The sequence below is a fragment of the Bubalus bubalis genome, chromosome X, assembly GCF_019923935.1.
Source record: "Bubalus bubalis isolate 160015118507 breed Murrah chromosome X, NDDB_SH_1, whole genome shotgun sequence".
Taxonomy (NCBI): Eukaryota; Metazoa; Chordata; class Mammalia; order Artiodactyla; family Bovidae; genus Bubalus; species Bubalus bubalis.
In genome coordinates, this window is record NC_059181.1 from 43,572,325 (window position 1) to 43,590,143 (window position 17,819).

Here is a 17,819-nt window from a genome sequence, read left to right on the forward strand (position 1 = left end):
GCTTTTTACAAAAGGCCTGTAAGACTGAAAAAGGCCCACTACCCTGGTTCAACCATTCCATGGAATAGAGTAAGTCCCCTACACATGAACCTTCAAGTTGTGAACTTTCAAAAATATGAACATGCATTCACCTGTCCAATCACGTAAGTGAGTTCACATGTATGGGGTACACTGTCACACACACGCATCCTCTACAAGTGGATGTGCTTTAGTGTACTTTACTGTACAGTACTGTGTAGAGGACAGTAATACAGTACCTATATTTCAAGTCCAGGATGCCCTGAAGCAAGCATAAAAGCAGCGATATATAGCTGATTGTGTTAGCTGGGCACCTCAGCTAACTGTTAGACTTATGAACAGATTGGACTTAAGAACGCACTCTCAGAACAGAACTCCTTCATATGTAAGGGACTTGCTATACTAACCAGCTTTTCAATGTAAAGTCCACGTAGGCAGGGATTTTTGTTTTCCCAGCATCCAGAGAAATACCTGGCAAATAGCAAGTATTTGTATCAGTCAGATTTTGCAGTGATTGGGCCGAGTTATAAAAAGTCCAAATCTCAGTGACTTATGGCAACAAATGTTTATGTATTGCTTAAGGTTCTACAGGGCTTCCCAGGTGGCCCTAGTGGTAAAGAATCTGTCTACCAACGCAAGAGAAGCAAGAGATATAGGTTTGATCCCTGGGTCAGGAAGATTCCCTGGAGTAGGAAGTGGCAACTCACTCCAGTATTCTTGCTTGGAAAATTCCAGGAACAGAGGAGCCTGGCAGGCTACAGTCCATAGGGCTGCAAAGAGTTGGACACGACTGAGCATCTATAGTCAGCTATATTAACTCTGTTTCAGGCTGTGGCCTGAGTTCATATTTGCTCCCAGTATCTTCCTGTGCCAGAGACCAAACTGAAGAACATGGGAAATGTATTATTCTTTTAGTGGAAGGTAGGAGCTCGAGAAGGCTAGAAGAACTTGCAATGCCTCTAAAAGCATCTCGTAGGATCTGGCATGCTTTCACTTCTTACAATCTACATTCCATCGGCCTAAGTAAGTCATATGAGCAAGCTCCGCATCAATGGGACAGGGGAATAGACTGCTCCCCTGAGGAGTTCGAGAAAGGAGCGTGCATATTTGCTGAACAGCAATAAAATCCACAGTAGTGCTCAATAGATATTTGTTGAATGATTGTATGAATAAATCCATGTGAGCTGATAGGGAAAAATCCCTATCTAACACAGCCTGTTGAGTGAAAAAGGCAAGTTACAAAGCAATACATACACTATGATCCAATTTATAAACACATATGCCAAAAATAAAATACACTGATATATGCACATATTTTTTCATAAATGCATAAAGAAGGGGCTGAAAGTAGATACACTAAATAGTTACTAGTGTAACTTCTGGAAAGGGGTGTAAAATTGGGTAGGAATAATAGGGGTTATTTGCTTTTTTATCATTTGAAAACTTTTTATGACAAAAAAGTATTTATACTTGGTATGGTTTAAAAAAAAAAAAAAAAAACTGAAAAAAGGAAGAAGAAAAAATAAGGCAATGTTCATTGTGAAGTTCACACAGTCCAGATTGGAAAAATGTCAAATGAGCAATTTGGAGGAAGGAAGTTAATGTCATAGTAAGAATGATAAATTAATAAATTGTGCCCTCTTATAATTGTTCAGTTTCTGCTCTGACATTTAAAAAACATTACAACCTTTATGGTAAGTGCCTTTATCTGGCTTATGAAATGATTATGAAATTACTTTGATGGTATCTTGCACTTAGGTTGTGTAAAAAGGAAAATTTACTTAACCCATGCTATGTACATGGTAAATATTAAAGCGTTTGTTATACTTAATAAGCAAAAATATGAGCAAGTCTATGAATAGCTTAGTATTTCCAAATTGCATAGGAATATCATCTTCTTAATGAAGAGAAATGTCTTCTAAATGGCATTTTTTATCTTGAAGATGCTGCAACAAGCTCTACTGTAAAATAAATTAGAGATTCAATATTCTGCCTCTTTCTAAAACCTCATGTCTTACCAGGGTAGTCACCGATACAAACTTTCTGAAAGAGTGAATCACTTTATCAGGTAAGATCTTAGAACATCTTACCAGGGCTGGGATGGCTATTTTTCATAACTGACATCTCAGCAGCCAGACAAAGGATCACTGTTTAGTGGCTGAGGTCTTAGGAAAAAGTAAATATATCGGTCAGCTCCCAAACCCCCACTGTCGGCCCACACCATGTATCCAGGACCTTAGATGAGTGAAACACTTTTCAAAGAACAAACACCAAGCCCATTCCTCCCTCAAGAGAAGACAACAAAAGTAATTCTTAGATCTGCTATTTTTAGGCAAACTTTAAGGGGATTTTTTGCTTGCCACTAGACATTCCTGTTTTGGATGTGATTTTCAAATGTGCAGGTTCAGAAATTCAAACAAGTTAAATCACCCAAGGTTGAGCTCACCAGTTGAACTGGCTTATAACAATCAGATTCACAGGAGGTTCGCTTGTAAACCAGACCATGCATTTATTCCTGCACGCTACCCTACCAAATACCTCCCAGAGCAGGGTGTCACTTGCTATATGTTCTCCCTTCCCAGAAAAGAAAGGCTAAATTAAGTCCAAATGACTGGTTGGCAAACACTGGATTCAAGAAGACGGATCTGTGTGGTTTAAATAAAGGTTATTCATTTATGGGACCTTGATCAAACTACCGCACAGTTGCACTCATCTCACACGCTAGTAAAGTCACGCTCAAAATTCTCCAAGCCAGGCTTCAGCAATATGTGAACCGTGAACTTCCTGATGTTCAAGCTGGTTTTAGAAAAGGCAGAGGAACCAGAGATCAAATTGCCAACATCCGCTGGATCATGGAAAAAGCAAGAAAGTTCCAGAAAAACATCTCTTTCTGCTTTATTGACTATGCTAAAGCCTTTGACTGTGTGGATCACAACAAACTGTGGAAAATTCTGAAAGAGATGGGAATACCAGACCACCTGACCTGCCTCTTGAGAAACCTATATGCAGGTCAGGAAGCAACAGTTAGAACTGGACATGGAACAACAGACTGGTTCCAAATAGGAAAAGGAGTATGTCAAGGCTGTATATTGTCACCCTGCTTATTTAACTTCTATGCAGAGTACATCATGAGAAATACTGGGCTGGAAGAAACACAAGCTGGAATCAAGATTGCCGGGAGAAATATCAATAACCTCAGATATGCAGATGACACCACCCTTATGGCAGAAAGTGAAGAGGAACTAAAAAGCCTCTTGATGAAAGTGAAAGAGGAGAGTGAAAAAGTTGGCTTAAAGCTCAACATTCAGAAAACGAAGATCATGGCATCCAGTCCCATCACTTCATGGGAAATAGATGGGGAAACAGTGGAAACAGTGTCAGACTTTATTTTTTGGGGCTCCAAAATCCCTGCAGATGGTGACTGCAGCCATGAAATTAAAAGACGCTTACTCCTTGGAAGGAAAGTTATGACCAACCTAGATAGCATATTCAAAAGCAGAGACATTACGTTGCCAACAAAGGTCCGTCTAGTCAAGGCTATGGTTTTTCCTGTGGTCATGTATGGATGTGAGAGTTGGACTGTGAAGAAGGCTGAGCACCAAAGAATTGATGCTTTTGAACTGTGGTGTTGGAGAAGACTCTTTAAAGTCCCTTGGACTGAAAGGAGATCCAACCAGTCCATTCTGAAGGAGATCAGCCCTGGGATTTCTTTGGAAGGAATGATGCTAAAGCTGAAACTCCAGTACTTTGGCCACCTCATGCAAAGAGTTGACTCATTGGAAAAGACTCTGATGCTGGGAGGGATTGGGGGCAGGAGGAGAAGGGGACGACAGAGGATGAGATGGCTGGATGGCATCACTGACTCGATGGACATGAGTCTGAGTGAACTCCGGGAGTTGGTGATGGACAGGGAGGCCTGGCGTGCTGGGATTCATGGGATCACAAGGAGTCGGACACGACTGAGCGACTGAACTGAACTGAACTGATCACCTCACTGCTAATAAAAATACCTGCCTGGCTTATTTTATACTTGGGTCAGTCTATCAGAACAAACCTCTTCCTTGATGGTGCCAGGGGACCCTGAAAATTCTCCCCATCAATTCCTCATTGGGTTTAGTTTAGCCCTCATAAGACTTTATTTCCGATGTTGGCCTGCAGCTACTGGGTGTGTTCCCAAATACCAATTAGTCTTGATTCCCAATTATGTTAGTGAAGAGGGACTCTTTCAATTAAAAGTATTAGAAAGTTAAAACTCAAACTAGATTAGGTTAAAAAAAATTGCTCATCCCTGAACCAAATGTAGTGGCCAAAAGGATAAAATATGCTGATCATCTAGGCCTCGGTTTCTCAATCACCCATAAGATGAATCTTACCTGTAACAAATCACAAGGACTGAGGGAGGACAGAGTTTCTCCAATGGAAAAGAAGAAAGATTGGATGCTGGGCAGGCAATTGATAATAATAATAACAACAATAAATGTCTACTACATCAACTTTGTACTTGAGAGTCTTGGCTCCCCTCCCCTCCTCAGCTCAGAGTCACTTTCAGTGAGTAGAGGAACATGGACACCTATCACAAGTGCAATGATGAATTGTTGATTCCCTCTGGGAGGAAAAGCAGAAACACAAAAAGGGAACATTGGAATAGGCTACAGGCTTAACTTCATCTCAATAATTTTAAGATTTATCTTTCTATTTGCCTTTTAGCCTATTTTATTTATCGTCTAGTTCTTATTATCCTAGAAGCTCAGCATTCAGAAGAGAATATGACAATTTAATATAACAATTAATATAATCATTTAATTATTAATATAATCATTTAATATTATAATTATGCAAGTCCTGTGTACATTGATTTAAAGATTACAATTTCAAATTTTAAATGTTGATGGATCAACATAATTTATGCCTGGTGAAGATATTAGGAATTAAGAAGAACAGGCAAAGTTATGAGAATCAGGGAGTGTAGATCATAATATGGTGGGCAGACTCGAAGCTAATGTAATGAGCTGGTTTAATGAGCTGGTTCCCTCACTATTTGGGGCTAGAATTTTGGACTAGAAAAGAAGTTCATAACTACTGTTACAAACTTGGTTCCAGTCTAGGCTTTGCCACTTACTAGTAATACAGTCTATGGTCAAGTTGCTTAAATAATAAAAACCAACATTTCTTAAGCTCTGAGTCAGTAACAAACACTTTACATACATAATCTTCAGGCTTTCTAAGAACTGTGGAGGGTATGCATTACTAAATCCTTCAAATGCTATCCCAACTCTTTTGTGACCCTATGGACTGTAGCCTACCAGGCTCCTCTGTCCATGTAATTCTCCAGGGGAGAATACTGGAGTGTGTTGCCATTTCCTTCTCCAGGGGATCTTCCCGACTCAGGAATCCTGCATTGGCACACAGATTCTTTACTGTTGAGCCACCTGGAAAGCCCATCAATGATAAGACATGATCAATTTAATAGCAGTTTTATAGGGTGAAAAATATAAGATAGCAGTTATAAGATACACTTCTATTTCAAACATTAAAATTAGAAGTGAAAACAAAAGGCTGCTTAGAACACAATAAAATGGAGTGTGACCCATTTTACATGTGAGAACCCTGAGGCCTAGAGAGGTTATATAACTTATCTGTCCAAAGTCATGCAGCTTATTTCTGGACATGGAGCCAGAAATCTAATCCAAGTCCATTTGACTTTCACTCACCACACTGTACCTCCACTGTCACAGTTTCTTGGTTTCCGAGAGTATACAATAGGGATTTTCTTGAAAATCAAGATTATCAAGATCCCAAGATAATCATGAAGATCAAATCGTATCTATGAAAACATAAGTGCCTAAGAGGTACTCAGTGCTTATTATTCTTTTGAAGAACAAAACAACCATAATAAGGTACCAAGTGAATACAAAAGAAGACATTGAGGACTGAGGATTAATAAAATAGAAATCAGGCAGACTTTAATGTGACTTTTGCCTTTGGGCAGGACTTCTTTTAAATATCCTCTGGCCAAGAGATTAGTCTCAGAACAGGGAAAAATCCATATTATAAGTTTGGGTTTCTACTGGTTGAGCTGCAGGTGCCAGGTACTACAATGCTGCTGCTGCTGCTAAGTCGCTTCAGTCGTGTCCGACTCTGTGTGACTCCATAGACGGCAGCCCACCAGGCTCCCCCGACCCTGGGATTCTCCAGGCAAGAACACTGGGGTGGGTTGCCATTTCCTTCTCCAATGCATGAAAGTGAAAAGTGAAAATGAAGTCGTTCAGTCATGTCCGACTCTTCACAACCCCATGGACTGCAGCCCACCAGGCTCCTCTGTCCATGGGATTTTCCAGGCAAGAGTACTGGAGTGGGGTGCCATTGCCTTCTCTGAGGTACTACAATAAGATTGCTCAAATAGCTGAGGATTTCCTTTGCCTAGACTCACCCAAATCAAACAGTGAATTTTTTCCAACTTTACTTGATAAGAATCAATTTCTTTATTAGAATGTTTAAATTCCCTGATGACTCAGTGGGTAAAGAATCCACCTGCAATGCAGGAGACACAGGAGACATGGCTTTGATCCTTGGGTTGGGAAGATCCCCTGGAGGAGGGCATGGCAACCCACTCCAGTATTCTTGCCTGGGAAATCCCATAGAGAGAGGAGGCTGGTGGGCTATAGTCCATAGGGTCACAAACAGTTGGACAATACTGAAGCAACTGAGCACATAAATATAAAATTGAAAGAAAAAGAACAAAGTCTGAGCCAAAGGTGGTATAAATTCTGAATTATTGGGTTTTTGTCCTCTATTCCTTAACTGTTTGCATTCCTAATCCCTTTCTTCTTTTATTCCCATGTTCCACTTTAAAGAGGAAATGCTCACCTACTTAATTCTATGCCAAAAATCTTTCCTTAATACAAGTTAAGGCCACTCAACTGACTTAATCTTATTATTTGCTGTGATTACTTTGCTTCTCAACCTACTCCTAACTTGCCTTTATTATAGTTTTTATTGCTGTTTTCTTTTGATTCATTTAAAGTGACTATTCTCCTTTAAAATGGGCAGAAAATAAGCTTTTTCATTAAAAAAAAAAAAACCCATGCACTGTAGATTGCCAGCACATGCTTCCTTTGTCTTTAAGTGCTCTGCTCACTCTCTGACATGATGAAATTCATAGGGCTTTCTTTATGGTGAGCATCGCTATTAGTTTCCTAGGGTGACAGAATGAATTACCATGAACTGAGTGGCTTATAGCAATAAAAAGGTATTATCTCACAGTTTCAGAGGCCAGAAGTCTGAAATCAAAGTGTTAGTAGTGTCATGCTCCATCTAAAGTTCCCAGGAAAAACTCCTTCCTTGCCTCTCCCAGCTTCTGGTGGCTACTAGCATTCCTTGGCTTATAGGCACATCACTCCAGTCTCTGCCTCCATATTCACATGGCCTTCCCTTATATTTTCCCACTATTTCTCTTCTAATAAAAGTGCTTGTCTTTGGACTTAGAACCCACCCAGTTAATCTAGAACAATGTCATCTTAAAATCTTTTACTTAACTATATATGCAAAGACTCTTTTTCCAAATAAGGTCACATTCAAGGAACCAGGGGCTAGGACTCAGACATATCTTTTGAGGTGCCTCCACTCAATCGGCTATATCATCCCACTCAAAGTGGTATCACTTTTAATCTAATAAACACTTAAATTCTATCATTGTTTCCCCCTTCCTTTTTGTTTACTTTGCTATATTTTTGTTACAAGTATATATTTCCTATGCTGCTGTTGCTGCCAAGTCACTTCAGTAATGTCCGACTCTGTGCGACCCCATAGATGGCAGCCCACTAGGCTCCTCTGTCCCTGGGATTCTCCAGGCAAGAATACTGGAGTGGGTTGCCATTTCCTTCTCCAATGCATGAAAGTGAAAAGTGAAAGTGAAGACGCTCAGTCGTGCCCGACTCGTAGCGACCCCATGGACTGTAGCCTACAGGCTCCTCCATCCATGGGATTTTCCAGGCAAGAGTACTGGAGTGGGGTGCCATTGCCTTCTCCAATATATTTCTTATATGATGGTATAAAAGATACTTTAAATGTATAATCCTTTAAGGTCTCCTAGTTTCCAATATTTGAGCATCACTCAGAAGTTTACAAAATTTCTTTTCATTTATATCTCCTTAAACACTCCCAGAGATTCTGTGTGACAACAATTATCACTTTAGAAATACAGAAACTGAAGCTCAAACATGGGTTAAAAATCTATCACTGCAAGTCAGGATTTCCTGAATCTTCATTTTTTCATTGCACTTCAGATAACAGAGGGTGACTGTAGGTTTTAAATATATACAGAACATATATACATGGGAGCATCTTGAGTATTAATTTTGATAGAAGTGAGAAGCTCCACTAGCACTTAATTTTAGGACTTATTAGCTCACTCAATGGGATGGCATCCAACACATATTTAGAAACCATTTATTTGTGGTCATCTGGTCAAAACATAACCTCTGACCTCCAGTAGCTCATTCTTATGTAGTTATCTGTCCAGTATAGGAATGGTAATAGTCTGAATGGTTTTCATGAGTGTCTTCTCTACTTCTGAAATCAAGGATGCCTCAGTCCATTCAGGCTAATGACAAAACATGGTAGAACCACAGCAGCAAATAGATAGGCTTAGCAGTAGGAGGATTACCCAAAGAGGGATAGTTTGCAAAATGCACAAAAAATGTGCTTCTCCCTTTCAGAAGAAAAAGGAGTGCTGGAAAGCTGGTATGGAGGAAGAAAATAATTATTATCTTTCAGTGGACTTTAGAGAAAACAATATATAATTGTCATGAGTAGTGTAACCTTTGGACCGCTCTGGAATGCAATATCCTTTCCAAGTGGGCAAACCCTTGATGGTGTTGATTTAATTTTGTGTTTGCTTCAAATAATAAAAGGGAAATAGATTTCTGGTGGCAGGCAGCCAAGCCATTCATCTAAAGTTTTGGTATGTGTGTATGTGTTTGCTTTGAGTTATATAAGTTATTCCCATTTAATCATTTATACCGACTTTAAAGAAGTAAATAGTACCTATGTGAGAAATTAAATTTATCATGTGTGACATTTAGTGATTGCTTCAGAAATTTCCTTTTTCAAAGAAACGGTAATTTGTCTAATCTCAATCAAATCCAGCATGCATGGAACAGAAGATCACAGAGCCAGAGATGAAATAAATAGCACCAACTGGGTCCTTTGAGAAGTACATAAATTATGGGGGAGGGGGGTCTTCAGTAAATATGATGTGAGGCACATCTCTGTGTGCTACCTGTCCTGTGGGTCTGTCTTGCTTTTCCTATTCATCTCTCTTTCTCTTTCTCTGTCTCTCTGTAGGTCAAAAGCTCTATGGACTTCCTTCTGGCCTCCATTTCAGCAGTCCACATGTGCACAATGCCATATCCTAGGATCCTTTAATAAGAAAACATGCTTGTGTGCTAAGTTGCTTCGGTCATGTCTGACTCTTTGCAACCCCATGGACTGTAGTCCACCAGGCTTCTCTGTCCGTGGGATTTCCCAGGCAAGAATACTGGAGTGGGTTGCCACGCTTTCCCCCAGGGGATCTCCCCTACCCAGGGATCAAACCCACATCTCTTATGTCTCTTGCATTGGCAGTTATCTTCACCACTAGAGCCACCTGGGATGCCCTAACAAAAAAAAAACAAGATCTCCCAAACACTAGGGGCTTCCCTGAAGGCTCAGACAGTAAAGAATCTGCCTGCAGTGCAGGAGACCTGGGTTCGATCCCTGGGTCGGGAAGATCCCCTGGAGAAGGGAATGGCTACCCACTCCAGTATTCTTGCCTGGAGAATCCCCATGGACAGAGGAGCCTGGCAGGCTACAGTCCATGGGATCGCAAAGAGTGGGACATGACTGAGCGACTAACACTTTCACTTTCAAACACTAGCCTGTTAGTAATTACCACAGCTCGCAGCCTAAAGCCATTTACACACACAGACCAGAAGTTCAGTTGCACCAGTTCCCTGGCTGGGGAAAGATGTTAAGCAGACCGATCACAACACTGACCCTTATAATGGACACTGGTGGTGCCTCGCCCACATCCCTTTTTCTGGGCCAGTACACCAGTTCCCCAGCTGCAGGGAACAGCGGTGGCTGAGAGCTCACAACTGCCCCCTTCTCCAGAGAATTGCTCTTGGCCGGATGGAATCATCTGGAAAGGAAGATTACACCTTACCCCATCACCCCCAGGCAGCCCTGACTGACTGCTGCAGGAGAAGTACAAAAGGCAGGTCCTTTGCCTCAAGGCACAGAGAACTGTGTGGGGCAGTAAAGCTGCAGAGCTTCCTGTGGGGTCCAGCTGAAGCTGGTAGGCAGGTGAGACCATCTCATTTCTTAACAATTTCCTCTGCTCCATCCTTCTCCTGCACTCTTTCTTCTTCTGACAACTCTCCCGCAGTAAACCACTCACCCAAGATTCTCTGTCTCAGGTTCTGCTTCTAGAACCCTTGCTGAAGGCACATCTTTTATTTGGAGAGCAAGGGCAATCCCTAGAAAGAAGGAAATGCTACAGAGCAGGACTCTGTGCGGTTCCCGGGCACAAAAGCCTTTCTGCTTTTCTTGATTAGGGGAAATAGGCTTCCTTCAGCCTCCAGGACCTTCCCTGAGTTGTTTGAACATACTAATTAGGGAGAGATGGGAGGTGGATGGGAAACAAGGGAGGAGCAGTCAAGAAACAATAGTGCAGCCTTGGGCAGGATCCTGGTTCCCCTCAGTCCAGTTCAGTCACTCAGCTGTGTCTGACTCTGCGACCCCATGGACTGCAACACACCAGGCTTCCCTGTCCATCACCAACTCCCAGAGCTTGCACAAACTCATTTCCATCGAGTTGGTGATGCCATCCAACCAACTCATTCTCTGTCATCCCCTTCTCTTCCCGCCTTCAATCATTCACATCAGGGTCTTTTCCAATGAGTCAGTTCTTCGCATCAGGTGGCCAAAGAATTGGAGCTTCAGCTTCAGCACCAGTCCTTCCAACGAATATTCAGGACTGATTTCTGCTAGGATTGACTGGTTTGATCTCCTTGCAGTCCAAGGGTCTCTTAAGAGTCTTCTCCCTCAAGGGATATATGTAACAATATCTTTGCGCTGTTTTGTAGATATTGAAACCCCCACCAGATGGGAGAAGTTAACTCTATGCTGCACCAGGAGCACGCAGACCCCAGACCAGTTGGAACCAGAAGGCTGATGATGCTGACTCCTGCTTACCTCACCACCAACCAATCAGAAGAATGTCCATGAGCTGATCATGCCCCCCTTGAACTATTACTGTAAAACTCCTCACTACCTCCCCCAGGTCAGGACACACAATGTTTGTTTGTTTGTTTATATGTAATTATTTTGATTTTTAAATTAATTAATTTATTTTAATTTGAGGATAATTACTTTACAATACTGTAGTGGTTTTTGCCATACATCGACATGATTCATCCGTGGGGGCACATGTGACCCCCATCCTGAACCCCCCTCCCACCTCCCTCCCTACCCCATCCCTCTGGGTTGCAGGACACAGTTTTGAGGGCATTAGCCTGTTGTGGCCCCTTTTGCATGGCAAAGCAATAACACTTCTCTGCTTCACCCAAAACTCTTGTCTCAAGATTTAAATCTCAGTGTTGGGATACAGAGGCTTGGTTTGTCTTCGTGTGTGTGCATGCTAAGTTGCTTCAGTAGTGTTCGACTCTTTGCAACCCCATGGACTGTAGCCCACCAGGCTCCTCTGTCCATGGGATTCTCCAGGCAAGAATACTGGAGTAGAGTAGGTTGCCATGTCCTCCTCCAGGGGATCTTCCCAACCCAGGAATTGAACCCCACATTTCTTATGTCTCCTGCATTGGCAGGTGGGTTCTTTACCACTAGCGCCACCTAGCAAGCCAGGGTTTGGCTTCACTTACTCTCAATTCAAAAGACCCCTGAGCTAAGGAGAGACCACAGCCAGGTTGTCACCAAAGATATCTTTCCAGCCTCCCCACTAGAAGGACCTGCACTCTGACTTCTGACCCAAGTCAGATTCTCCCTCTCTCTCACCCTGTAGTCCATAAGCCAGCAAATAAAACCTCTATCTCTGCAACATCCTGTCATTCTAAGCCCTCCCCAATCACCACCCCGGTTCAGCCTCTCATGGCTTCTTAACCAGCTTAATATCTTGTCTTTCCAACTGGTCTTCCTGGCTTCAGGCTTATGAGCTACCTTATGGAATCTTTCTGAATGACAAATTTAATCATATTACTTTATCCTCAAACAATCCCATGTGCATGCTAAGTCACTTTAGTCATGTCTGACACTTTGTGACCCTATGGGCTGTAGCCCGCCAGGCTCCTCTGTCCATGGGATTCTTCAGACAAGAAAACTAGAGAGGGTTGCCAAGCCCTTCTCTAGGGGATCTTCCCAACCCAGGGATTAAACCTGTGTCTCTTGTATCTCCTGCATTGGTAGGTGAGTTCTTTACCACTAGTGCCACCTGGGAAGCCTAACAATCTCATAGCTACCTTATTATTATCAGTTCAATAACAATTGTCACCCTTGTTATACACTGAGTGATTTACATTCATCTTCCTGTCTTATAAAGCAAAACTGCAACAACATTAGAATTTTCTTCTTTCACAGCTAAGAACACTGAGTCTCTGGAAGGGTAAGGAATTCACCAAAGGTCACACAGCTAGTAAAGGGTTGATCAAGAAAGAATTCTACCTGACTCCAAAGCCATGCTCCTAATGTCATCACTGGGTTACCTCTCAATAAATCCAGATTCAGCATTCTGGCTTATAAAGTACTCTGTGGACAGGACCCAAAATACTTTTTCAAATTTATCTCTCCCAATTCATTATCCTCCCCACCCCAGCTACACAAGACAACTTGCCATTCCTTCAACATACCTCTTTCCTACTTCTGCTGTTGTCTCTGACTAGAAGGCCCCTTGCCCACACCTCCACTCACCACACCCTTATGGCAGTTTACACATTCTCTTTGACAACTTGATAGCCCTACTTGACCTTGATCCTCTTCCCATCAAGAGATGGAGCCCATGACCCCTTCCCTTAAATCTGAGCTGGCCATAGTGACTTGCTCATTATCAATAGAATGTGACTTCCAAGGTTGGTCCATACAACTTCTGCCTGAGACTACCATGCTACAGAAGCCCTATGTAGGCACTCCAGTGGCAGCCCAGTGGAGGTCCCAGCTGCATTCTCACTGACAGATGGCATTAATGCCAGCCCAGTAAGGGCACCACCTTGAATATCCAGCCACTCCAGGCTTTAGATGACTGCAGCCCCAGTCACATCTGATCATAACCACTTAAGAGATACCAAGCAAGAACTGCTCAGCTGACACCTTCCTGAATTCCTGAACATAAGATTTTTTAACAGAGTAAAATGATTGTTTAATGCCACTAAGTTTGGTGATAAATTGTAACACAACCATAGTAACCATGATAGCCCTACAATCTTCCAGTGCCCTACTTAAATGCCAATTCCTATAGGAATCTTCCCTAGTCTGATTTAATTTCTACCTTCCTGAAACTCTCATAGCAATTAGTTTCTCAAATATTTCACTTATTATGGTTGGCCTCATATTAAAGTTATTTGTGTGCTTGCCTTTTCCTTCTAATCCAGTCATCTTGAGCATAGGAAGAATGTGATATTGGTATTATTAATCTTTATATTCTGGCACTACTAATCCTGTGGGCTTTATCAAGTAGATACTTAATAAATGTTTACTGTCCTGAACTAAATTGAGGAGATAAGGAATATCTTATTCTCCACGAACAGGGGAGAGTTATAAATCTCTTGGCCTGATGGAACTACAGTCCTCTGTGACACTCCAGACCCAAATAGAAGAGTAAAAAGCCCTCATATAAAGCCATCATATAAAGAGTAAAAAGCCCTCATTAAATAGGAGAGCTAGTGTTGTGTTGTATCATTGAAGAGAATTGGGTCCCCTGCTTCCTACCTACATGACCGTGGCAAGCTACTTCTCATCTCAGGATTTCAGTTATCCCTTCTATAAAATGGATTGATAGTGTCCACCGACTAGAGTTCTCCTGAGAAGAAAATCAGATAACTTCTGTAAAGCACTTAGTTTAAAGCTTCAATAATAACCCTTTAATAAATGGTCACTATTCATATTATAGGTAGCAAGTGTACATTAAAATTCCTGAGACGACATTCATCTCACAGTTTCATTCTTTTCTACACAATGATTTGTCACATAAATCACTAAAAGCTATTTATAAGACTCCTTTAAAATATATTCACAGACCATAAATAATCCTTTGCCAGACCATTTGTCCTGATTTTTGTTTGAAAAAATGTAGTCACCATATCCATAGACCAGAGGACCAAAATCTCCTGCCTTTGAAGGGTCACACCCTGTACTGTGAGTACCATGAGGAACCGAGTCTTAGTCATGTCCACACAGCAGCGGTGCTCAGAGGAAGGATCTAAAGCTGGATTTGATTGCCAGCTTCTGCTCTGACAACACTGACCTCAAGTTGTTGTAGCTTCGACTGTAGACAATGCTTCCCAGAGACATGAGATGAGGCAAAACTCCAAAAGTGGCATTGGGAAGCAAAATGTGGACTTTACTAAGCGGTGCACAATTCCAGGGCTCATCATTACATTACATGCTGAGTTCCAGGGGGAGCTATTCACGTAGGATATAATGTAATTACTAGTGTCTTTTGGAGTTGTGCAACATGACAGCCTAGATCCTGGAGCAAGTGCCCTTTACACAATCTGCCTTCCCTACTGCAGAAGAAAGAAAAAAAAAAGCTAAAACATACTCCACCCTAATTGGCATCTGTAAGTTCTCTCAAGTGTGGGTACCAAGAAGTACTTTATTCTGGAAAAGAGGATAAATAATTTATGCAATGATTATTTTACAAGATGTGAAGACATACTCTCAACCTATTACCTAACATAAAAGGCTCAAAACAGATCTGGCTTTCTTATTTTTCCAAAGCAAAGAAAATTCTTTCAGCATAAACTTTTCTTAAACAAATATTCCAATGTTATTTTCTCAAAAAGCACCCCTTATTCCACAAAAACAAGCCAAAATAAAGTGGTTCACAACCCTATTCATTATACAACATCAACATTTATGAGCAGGACAATAGTGGGGAATATAATGAAAGAGGAGCATTTGAAATGTACCCCCAAATTTATTTTAAACATAATGAGGGTTTTTAAAAAGTAATCCAAAGTGCGCTCAGCAGCCCCGCGGATCTGTCTCTTGCTTCAACAGTGCTTGGACGGAACAGACCCAGGGACGCCCCTTGCTCCAGCCTCCGACCACCCTCCAACCTTTTTTCCAGTCGCAACCTCCGGAGTCAGCCACTCAGCTGTCCGCGATCACCGGGACCAGCCACCATTTTTTAACTCCTTATTATTACCGACCAATCATGAGCTCCCAGATTCGTCAGAATTATTCTTCCGAGGTGGAGGCCGCCGTCAACCGCCTGGTTAACATGCAACCGCGGGCCTCCTACACCTACCTCTCTCTGGACTTCTATTTCGACCGCGACGATGTGGCCCTGGAGGGTGTGGGTCACTTTTTTCGCAAATTGGCCAAGGAGAAGTGCGAGGGCACGGAGCGTCTCTTGAAACTGCAAAACCAGCGTGGCGGCTGCGCCCTTTTCCTGGACGTGCAGAAGCCATCTCAAGATGAGTGGGGTAAAACCCAGGACGCTATGGAAGCCACGTTTCTTGTAGAGAAGAACCTGAATCAAGCCCTGTTGGATCTGCATGGCCTGGCTTCTGCCCTCGGAGACCCCCACATCTGTGATTTCCTGGAGAACCACTTCCTAGATGAGGAAGTGAAACTCATCAAGAAGATGGGTGACCACCTGACCAACCTCCGCAGGCTGGCTGGTTCCCAGGCTGGGTTGAGTGAGTATCTCTTCGAAAGGCTCACCCTCAAGCATGACTAGGAGCTTCTGGAGACCAGTGGCCATTGAAGAACCCACCTAACATCAGGGCTGCATGAAGCCCCTCCCTGCAGCCACTAGGCAGCTTTTTAACACCCTGGAACCCTCTCTCAAGCCTTGGACCAAATGGAAACAATAAAGCTTTTTGCAGCATAAAAAAAATAAAATAAATAAAAAGTACTCCTTGGGAATTCCCTGATGGTTCAGTGGTTAGGACTCAGTGCTTTCCCTGCTGTGGCCCAGGTGCAATCCTTGGTCAGGGAATTAAGATCCTTCAAACTGCAAGGTGCAGCGGAAAAAAAAAAAAAATTCCTTGGCTTTATTCTATAATGTGTGCATTTTGTATTCTGTGTGGGGATTCCTTTGGGTGGCTTAGATGATACAAAGCCAATACTGAAGCATAAAGCTGGAGTACACTCAAATAAACCCAGAGGCAATGTGTTCACAGAATGGAAACTTCTAGCACTGAGGGTCTTTGAAGGGCTAGCTTAAGTCCATCTTAACCCTCTCTGTTCCAGCATCTCCATGTTCTTTTATGTTGTCCTCAGTGGAAATGGGAAAACTCTCCACCATTGAAACCCCTTGCTATATAGGTGGTCAGCCTTTCCTCTTGAGTACAGGTCATTGGGTTCCCAAACATTTACCAGCAGAGAAAACCCTGCCACCCATGCACTCTGGCTTTCTTTTATTGGCTGTTTATGCCAGCCCCTGAATGAAGTGGGAGATGAAGGCAGTGAGAGGGGAGTATGGACCTTCATTAGTGAAAAAGAATTGGGGGGCTTCCCTGGTAGTCCAGTAGTTAAGACTCTGCACTTCCGCTGCAGGGGATGCAAGTTCAATTTCTGGTTGAGGAACTAAGATCCCAGTTGCTGTGCAGCCAAAAAAATAAATAATAAATAAAAAATTTTTTAAAGAATTGGAATAGGATGATGTGAAAAGTGTAGACCCAAGAGTCCTTCTCCTGGGGCTTCTTCTATACTAAATACATTTTGTAGTTCTGAAACCTTTCATTATAATTGAGGAGAGCTCTTCAGTGATAGTAATAACCACAATTTCTACTGTCTTTTCAATACTCTTTATATAACCCTCATCCAGGACCAAACACACTGAATTTTCATAATAACTTTGCAAGATAGGTATTATTGTTGTTGTTATTTTACTGAAAATGAAACCAAGACTCAGAAAGATAAGGGCATAGAGTTAGAAGGCAGTGGAGCTGGGATTGGATCTCAAGTGTGCTGACCTGAAAGCCCACAGCAGGCTTCCTCTGGCTTATGCAAACCACACTGTAGGTTAGACCACATATCCTCTAAAAGCATTGGTCAAAGTTGGACTCAGAATCTCCCTATGAATCCCAAATATTCCCCTCCCATCTAGGTATTCTGTGCTTTTTGATTTAAAAAAATTGAGACCTTTTATTTTCCTATATCTTAGAAAATACTAACCCTTCCTATCCTTTCCCTTTGGCCATGGCCCTCCCCATCATCTACTTTTCAGCACTCCCTGGTACCCATAGCAAGTGGAAGGGCCATGAGATCAGTGGTCACATGGCCATCGAGATGGAAACAAACTTTTACACAGACAGATGTCCCAGTTCCTCTGGAAACAAACATATTTTTAAAAGTAGGGATACACAGCTCCAAATATGCTAATAGGATGTGCTCGGGCTCAGTCACCTCCAACTCTTTGCAACCCTTTGGACTGTATCCCTCCAGGGTCTTCTGTTCATGGGATTTTTCAGGCAAGAATACCAGAGTGGCTTGCCATTTCCTACTCCAGGGGATCTTCCTGACCCAGGGGTTGAACACACCTCTTCTGTGTCTCCTGCACTGCAGGGAGATTCTTTATCCAC

General features: G+C 42.2%; 1 protein-coding gene across 1 annotated transcript; it reads left to right on the top strand.

Annotated features, from left to right (window-relative positions):
• Window positions 1-15,254: 15,254 nt before the first annotated feature.
• LOC112582357 (ferritin light chain-like) lies at window positions 15,255-16,022 on the top strand. The gene has a single exon (XM_044937607.1). It carries the CDS (start codon window positions 15,443-15,445, stop codon window positions 15,968-15,970), a length of 528 nt encoding a protein of 175 aa, XP_044793542.1. The 5' UTR covers window positions 15,255-15,442; the 3' UTR covers window positions 15,971-16,022.
• Window positions 16,023-17,819: the final 1,797 nt, after the last annotated feature.